Here is an 8,080-nt window from a genome sequence, read left to right as displayed (position 1 = left end):
GGGGTTGTGGTGCTCATCTTGTTTTCAGCCCGAGGGAGATGGAATTTGTCCAGACAGCTTTCTGGGTCATGTGGCCAGCATGACTAAATCGCTTCTGACGCAACAGAACCCTGTGGCGGAAACCAGAGTGCACAAAAATGCTGTTTACCTTCCTGCCACAGTGGTACCTATTAATCTACTTGCACTGGCATGCTCTCGAACTCTAGGTTGGCAGGAGCTGGGACAGATCAACAGGAGCTCACCCCGTCACAGGGATTTGAACCGGGGATTGATCGGCAAGCCCAAGAGGGTCAGTGGTTTAGACCACAGTGCCACCTGCATCCTGTTTCCACAGACACCTGGCTGGCCACTTTGAGAACAGGATGCTGGACTAGATGGGCCACTGACCTGATCCAGCCGTCTCATGTTATGTCCTTATGTGGAAAAAGTCCTGTAGCTCTATAACCTTCTGAGCACATACAGATACATATGCACCAGTTTTGACAGAGAGGTAAACCTGACCTAGCAACTGTCTGAACATCACAACGAAGTCTTGGTGTTTAAGGAGGGAGGGGGACAGAATTTAAATGGAAACCAAGGGTACTTGACAACAAAACATGCATTAAAATAGTTTATTTTAAAAATAGAGCACATCAGCCATCACAATGCCACTGGAGAAGGTGGAGAACGATCTAACAGCGACAGAAAAGAAACCACACTCCACTAAAAGCATCTTTGAAGTCTTAAGTGGCAAGGAAGGACCTCAGCTGCAAATGCTCTCTGTGTAAAGATGAAGTTTGTTTTTCAGATGCAATCCTTTGATCATCCTCTTGCTGTTTCCCCCCATCTTCTTTGTGGAGGAAAAATACTTTGATGATGCATAGATAGATCATCTTAAAAAGTGTCAACTTCCTACTATAAGAGCTGTTAAGAAAGTAGGACTGTAAACATAGCCTCATAACATCCATCATGTAAGGCAATAAATTTGTATTTTGTTACCTTCTCCCCGCTACCCGCTGCTTGCCATTCTGGTTTCCTGAAATAGCATGTTGAGCTAAAGCTCCCCAGATTGCTGTCATCCCCAAACTCTCATCTTTCAATGCCAGAAAAGAAAAAAAAAAAAAGGGGGGGGGAGAAGCTTTAGGCCTAGATAAATGCATTGAATTCCTACCATAAGACACCAGCCTCATACAAACCAAAGCCGTTTTGAAGATCTAGGAGGCTGCCAGTCCAATAAGAAACAACTTCAGGTACGTTGATCAAAATAACACAACGCAAAGCCATTTTCAAACACGGCAAAAGGCTGATGGGATGTACAACTGACTTGTGGTTCCCTAGCTTGCACTTCTCCATCTTTTCCCAAAACCATGGGAATTGGAAAGAAAAATATACAAAACACAAGAAAATAGCTCCCTCTCTAGTCTTTGTTTACTGCCATGCATCCAGAACAGGTAAGAAAACTGGTCAAACTAGGATATCCATTCAGCTGAAACAGTATAGTTTGCAGATAAGGATGTTGTATTATAAATAAGAATTGCCAATGCTTTAAAAAAACAAAACCAAGCAGAATTTATCCACAGAGCAAACAGAGCCTGGCATCATCTTGGAGTGAAAATGGCAGGCGTCGGGGCAGTGTCAGTCAGTGTCAGTGTCATTTGCTGAGAATGCTAAGGGCTCTAGCCTGGCTGAATTAGAGAGATGCCCAGGTGGGGTTCATCTTAGCTATGAGAAAGTCATGTCTCAGGTTTGCAGAGTCTCTAGGCCAGGGGCAGCAAACACGGTGACCCCCCACCCAAGATGCAGACTACATTTCCCATAATCCCTCACCATTGGCTACATCGGCTGGGTCCGATGGGAGTTGTAGGACTACCTGGAGAACACTATTTTGGCTATGCCTGCTCTAGGTCCACACCGTTAGTAGCCTGCTGGTGTCGAGAGAGGATGCCATGCCTCTTTACCCACTCCTCAAAATAGACCACATGGGCACCGGAGTAACTTTACAAGAGGAAGGTTTGGTCTTGAGTTACCAATCCCTCTGCTGCAGTCACCACAAAGTTGCATAGATTCACTGGCGATTTTCATCCCCTCCCGTCTCCTCTGACATCTCTCCTTCCTGTAGCATCTTGCGTAAGATGGAGGCACCAGCCCATGAGGCTGTTGTTTAAACAAACCCTTTTCTTGGGAATAATAGCAAGGGAAAAGGGCAATTAGATGGGAAAGTAACCGATTCAACACTCCCTTCCGAGAGGAACACAAACAATTAATTCTACCATTACTGGAAGATTAGGAAGACGTGCTTTCCTGCTAAGACCATGCTACCTATTTGCGCTTGATTTATGACTTTCCAATTGGACATCCTGTCTAGTTTAAACAGTGTCAGATGTGGAGGTAGGGCTGCTACTGTTTTCCCTGCCCAGCCGCTCCACATCTCTGGACAGAGGCTATGGCTCTAAAGGGGCAGAATAACAGGCAGCAATTCTAGTAGTGAAGCTTTGCATCAGTGTATTCTACCACAACTAGATTTTTTTGCTGAATAAAATGTGGTCAAGTATCAATTTGCACGTGCCACAGATGGGGAGAAAGCAGCCCCAATAGAATTTTTGCATGCTATGCTGCTAAAGTTGGCATCTCATTGAAAAACTATGTGGATCTATTGAACACATTTCATTAGAACTCAAGATTTAAAAACAAGACAAACAGGAAGGTCAGTGCTCTATGCACTTGAAGATCCACAGTAGCTTACAAAATACATGGAAATATTTCATGCCAGTATGAACCATTTCGAACTTTATAGGCAAGAGGTTCCTGCATTTTGTCCCCCCCCGGATCACAATTAGTTTGATTGCTCTATATGGCCTATATTGGTGGTGTGTGTGTGTGTGTATATGTGTGTGTATATATATCCTTCATGTGGAGAGGGTGCTCAAAACATTCCTTTTCTTATTTTCCTATGATCCAAGTATTCCCATTTGCCTTTATTAATTTCCCTTGTTGTTTGAAGTTTCTGTTGCACACACCTGCTCAACTTGCTACTCAGGGAAGTCTCAAAATAGCAGTTTGCCTCTTCACTACATAGTGAAAATTTCTACTGTTCACCTTTTTCTTACATTATTTTCAGCATGGTCTTTGGGATCACAAGGGAATACTGGTGGTCCTCAGAAAGCAGTCCAAGAAACTTTGCCATAGTTGAATTCCCTGCAACAGCTAGAATTCAGTGTGATTCAAGCAGTAAGCAAGGAGTTCCCTCTTGTGTTTGACCACTGGCACTGCAATTATTTCATGCGCACATCCACATTGTCTTTCCAAAGTGTGCACTGAAAATTGCAAGGCGGCCAAGATTGAACAAACTCCTACACTTCTGAACAAACTTACTAAGTGGGTGTTAAGAAGTCCCCCACTTCACTAAATAGGATCATTCTATTTTCTCTTATCTGGAAGCAAAGTACTTATGCAGTACATTTTACCTTCCTTGTTCAGTTGTAAGATGGCTAGAATGTAGACATGTCATTGTATGAGCAAAATAAACTGTGGGCACACAGTAGCTGCCTGCCGTCACGTTACTTGACTATTTCTCCTTTGAAAGAGTACAATTTTTCAAGTTGATAAATGGCCATGGAAATCCACTCCATCAACCAGTCAAGTTCAAACTCAATAGCCAGGAGCTTATTTGCCACTAATGTATCAGAACCAAATTGGCTCTTAACACTCACATAAAAAAGGAAAGAGACTAATCGACTCTTGACTTTTAATAGATGAGAAAAGGATTGATAGGAAAGTATTAACAAGGAGTCACTCAGTGGAAAGTCACATCCACAGGATAAAGTGTTGACAAGCCAAGTGCGTGAGACCTAATAAATATTGTGGAATGGAGACAGCCCATTTTAAAAAATCAATTCCATCGCTACACATTATACAGTGCCAACTGTTCCAGATTGCATACTGGCTAAGATTTGAGGAACTTAGAAAACTTACACAATCTTTTTAACATTCACAAGACTTGTGTATGCATGCTTAGTATTTTTGTACATAACTATCACCTGAATAAGCACAAGTTATTAGTGTTACTGATTTATGTCCTAGTAGACTGGCTTTGCCCATCAGCCTACAAGATACATTCGTCCACACACTAGATTTTAGCTCCTGATAAACACACACAATATATGCTCCATACCAACTACTAAGTTTTTAAACTGTGCTTAGATTTTAAATACTCCCAGCTCTATCTTCCCTGCAAATACAGTGACTAGGCTAGAAAACTGGGGCACTTCCTGCAAGTGTCAGTTACATAATTGTTTACCTCAGCCATTTCCCTATTTGGAATGAAGTTTTAGCACCATAAATGCAATCTTTGGGCCACTAAATGAAACATTTGGCACCAACAAATGATTTAGAACCATCACGTATACAGTGAGATAGGCCCCTTTGTTGTAAGGACTTTTGTCACACCCCAAAAAGAAAAATTCCATGTGGAGCTCAAAATGTCTAAACTTGAAAGAATTTTAAGTGTTTGTGTGGAAACTGAACCGTGGAATCTACAAGCTCTACCCTGGGCCAGATCTCTTTAGTCTTCTTAGTGTATCAGGGCTGGTCAGGGTTGATAGTGTATCAGGACCACCTCTAGCTATCCTTGTTATTACTATTGCAGGAATGCACCCATGAGCTTCTTCACCCTACCCATCTTTTACCAATGGCACAAGCAGAACTTCCTATCTGTAAAGCCCAACTGAAGCACTTTACATATTAAGCTCACTAAACTTTGGTACTCATTTCAAGTAACTCTCAGCCCTCAGTCTCTTTAGGCTGCATTAACACAAACATTCCCAAGTACACTGCTACACAAACGGTCTAACCAATATAATGATGCAGTATATTAGTGATCATCCCTCAGCATTGTGATGCAACTCCAAGGTCAGCAGGCCAATTATGTTGGGGATACCAGGGCATGGTGTTGCTTTGTACTTTTCCTGCCCCTTCCACCTAAACTCAGAATTTATCTCCTGAGCCTCTACTTTGGACAGTGCTTAAAAGTCTGTTTATAGTCAGAACATCCCCTTCCTCTGGAGATGCCTACAACTTTAGGCCAGAGTGGCACAGATCAAATGTAGTTTGTGAACTGTGACTTCAGCTGACAAAAAAACCTATAGGTGTATCCTTTAGCAGGGTATTGAAATGACAAGGAAACGGTTTCTGAAAATCATTTTTATTTAAATAAGTGTTTAAATACATTTCACAGAACATCAGGACTTGAACCAAGAAAGCTGTTGCTTCACAGGGTCATTAGTTGTTAAAAGCAGCACTCCACAATGACAAACCTATTTTAAAACTGCTCCCTTAACTTTAAGCCAGATTGAGTCTGCTATTGATCGGTCTGGGAACGGGGACTTTGGTTTCCACATCCCCCAATACCTTTGAAGGAAGATTCCTTCAGATGTACAAAGGCAATTCAGACCCCAGCTCTGCACTCTGCCACTTAGTGTCACAGTTCGTTCCAGACAAGCACCTCTAGTTATTAGCCTCAATTTCTATGACATAGTGGCCTGAAAGTTTTTTAGAAAGTCCCCAACACAGCCAAAACATTCATGGCCTCTTATCAGAAGTGTCTTGTGTAGAATAAGCTTCTGGCTTTACACCATAACTGGGCCTGGTTTAAATGAGGAACAGCAAGACGACACAACGTGGGCTCTTGTCAGTTTATTACATTGCTGAGTTACACTAGTCCAGACTAAGGGGAACCTGATGCGATTACATTATGCAAGCTGGCTTGTTTTTAAACTAGTGATGCGGGGCACAAGGAATTTTTCATCTCAGGGAAGTCTGCCCCCTTGAGACTTTGGCGAGCCACAGGCACTTAAAACCCATGGACTTTCAGCTGGTCGTCTTTAGCCAGTCCAATCTGCAAAAGGAAAGAGAGAAGTGATTGTGGCTTCAAACACCAACTCATGAATGCAAACTGTACAATAGGCTGTCTTTAAAAACCCACCAGCTCAATAGCCACCACACACACCAACACAAGCTAAAACCAGTTACTTTACAAGCTGTGCGATTCAGTTGCTGCGATCCATCATGAACCTATCCAATCCTATGCCCATCTTAAAATGCAAGAACAGAAGCAATAAGCCAAACAGGAGCTTTAAGGACTCCCTTGAAATGCTCACCTCAACGAGGAACTGACATATGTTCTTCCGCTGGTCCCCTTGAAGCTGAATCACCTCTCCATACTCTGGGTGCTCAATCACAGTACCATTGCAGGCAAATTTCTACAGACATAAAAATCACGTATTAAATATAAATCTCAGATATAATATAAATCTTTTTTTTTTGGGGGGGGGGGAGAGGAGCTTTGCCACAATATACACTGAGATGTCCAAGAAACAGATCGCCTTCTATCAACCAAAGCACAAGCATCTTTTGCCACACCTCCAATCACTTTTGAGTTCTCTCTGGGAAAGATCAAAGCTTCTCCTACTCACCTTCTTGAAGGCCTTCACCAGTTTCTTTTTATCATAATCATCGGCGATGCCCTGGACTGTGGTGAGGGTTTTTCTGCCGTTTCTCTGCTGGATCCTTATATGGATGTAGTCCTCAGTCCCAGCAGGAAGTAAGTCATCACCCTTACTTGCATCAGCAAAGGGGTCTGGAAAGAGAAAGAAAGTGTTAAAAGCTACACAAAGGACATGGCACCCTTGCTAAAAACGCAAAGGTGCTTATTTTTGTTGCTGGGTAAGCTTAAAATGCCTCCTTCTCAACATCATCCACAACACTTCATATTATTGTTCGAAAGCCCAAGAACTATGAACTATGCACCAAACAAAGTGCCATCGATGAACTGCTCAGCCACAAGGAAAGGAGTTGGCACGAGAGCCACAGTGTTACTCCACCACTGATGCGGGCCTCTTCCTTGACACCCGGTTACACAGTACTTTGCTCTCTTCCTCTTGCAGGCCCTGAAAACAGGCCCTTTCCTCTCGGGCCACGTGACACCCGTCGAGCCGCCTCTCCCTGTCCCGAAGCCCCTCCCTCGTCTCCGGCTGACGCAACCGCCAAGAATTAGCAACTGCGTCAGTGAAGCGGGGGGGGGGGGGGAGAGAGAGAGAAGAGAAGAAAAGGGAAGATGGCAGAGGCTGCTCAGCAAACGCCACATCCCGAGGCCTCACCGAGACACATAGAAAGAAACAAGCATACTGATCCCCCCCCCCCAAATCTGCCTTTGCCGCAGCCCCCGTGGCCGATCAATCCTCTTAACAGAAAAACACCCCTCCCCAATAGAAAAAAACCCATTACTTGCGCTAAGCCCCCCCCCATTCCTACCAAACGCACTTCCCTCCCCCCATCGCTTCCAATACCCCAAAAGCCCCCGCAACTCAGGCTAAGGATATGCGACCCCCGCCCCGCTTTCCACCCTATCGAAAAGTATTTCGCTCCCCCCCCCCCATTATTTTGGCTTCATGCCAACCTCGAGATAAGTTCTTTATCCTCCATTACGCATCTCTCCGCCCCACAAAAAAAAACCCCCCAACACCGCGGTCAAGCGGCTCCTCCCCATTTACCCCCCTCTCCCCCATTGTCCCCCCTCCCCACGCGGAAACAGGCTCCGCCCCCTCTACCGCAGCCATGGCTCCGCCCCCAGACTCTTCGCCCCCCCCCGTCCCTTTTCGAAAAATGCCCCCCTCCCTCACCCGCAGTTTCCAGTCAGTCTCTTCTCTCTCCGCCTAGTTCCGGCCCCGCTCGGGCCTCGCCCTTTGTCCCGACATTAGAGGCCTGTTCGCCTCCTCAGAGGCCTTCCCTCGCTTAAGGACCAACCGACGACACCCCCCCCCCCAACGGTTTCCCCTCAGGCTCGTTTTTGACCCCCCCCCTTCTGCCCGCCCCACAGAAACCTGAGGCTTCCTGCCTATTTGCCCCCCCCCCTCCGGCCGGTGTCCTCACCGAAGGAGTGGAGGTTCTGGATAGCGGACATACGACGCGCTTCGCTTCGCTTTTTCCCGGGTCGGAGGCAACAGCAGCGACGGCGAAAGGCGGACGCGACGAAGTAAACGGCTCTTCAACCTCTGCGAGGAGGCACCAAAAAAAGGAAAAGACAGTAGGAAGGGCGGGGCCACAC

At 45.2% G+C, this 8,080-nt stretch overlaps 1 protein-coding gene across 1 annotated transcript; it reads right to left on the bottom strand.

Annotated features, from left to right (window-relative positions):
- Positions 1-5,163: 5,163 nt before the first annotated feature.
- EIF1 (eukaryotic translation initiation factor 1) lies at positions 5,164-8,080 on the bottom strand. Its single transcript, XM_028703042.2, has 4 exons — positions 7,906-8,080; positions 6,450-6,613; positions 6,135-6,236; positions 5,164-5,872 (listed from the first exon to the last, which is right to left on the bottom strand). Exons 1-4 carry the CDS (start codon positions 7,934-7,936, stop codon positions 5,828-5,830), a joined length of 342 nt encoding a protein of 113 aa, XP_028558875.1. The 5' UTR covers positions 7,937-8,080; the 3' UTR covers positions 5,164-5,827.

The sequence above is a fragment of the Podarcis muralis genome, chromosome 13 (genome assembly GCF_964188315.1).
Source record: "Podarcis muralis chromosome 13, rPodMur119.hap1.1, whole genome shotgun sequence".
Taxonomy (NCBI): domain Eukaryota; kingdom Metazoa; phylum Chordata; class Lepidosauria; order Squamata; family Lacertidae; genus Podarcis; species Podarcis muralis.
The sequence above is the reverse complement of the archived record's forward strand: the minus strand, read 5'-3'. Positions and strand labels throughout refer to the sequence as shown.

Excerpts from the sequence above, each read along its gene's own strand:
- EIF1 (XM_028703042.2), bottom strand. The coding sequence starts at position 7,936 with ATGTCCGCTATCCAGAACCTCCACTCCTTCG. Across the intron at positions 6,614-7,905 it reads CCAGAACCTCCACTCCTTCG|ACCCCTTTGCTGATGCAAGT; the intron begins GTGAGGACACCG and ends TTCTCTTTCCAG. Across the intron at positions 5,873-6,134 it reads TATGTCAGTTCCTCGTTGAG|ATTGGACTGGCTAAAGACGA; the intron begins GTGAGCATTTCA and ends TTCCTTTTGCAG.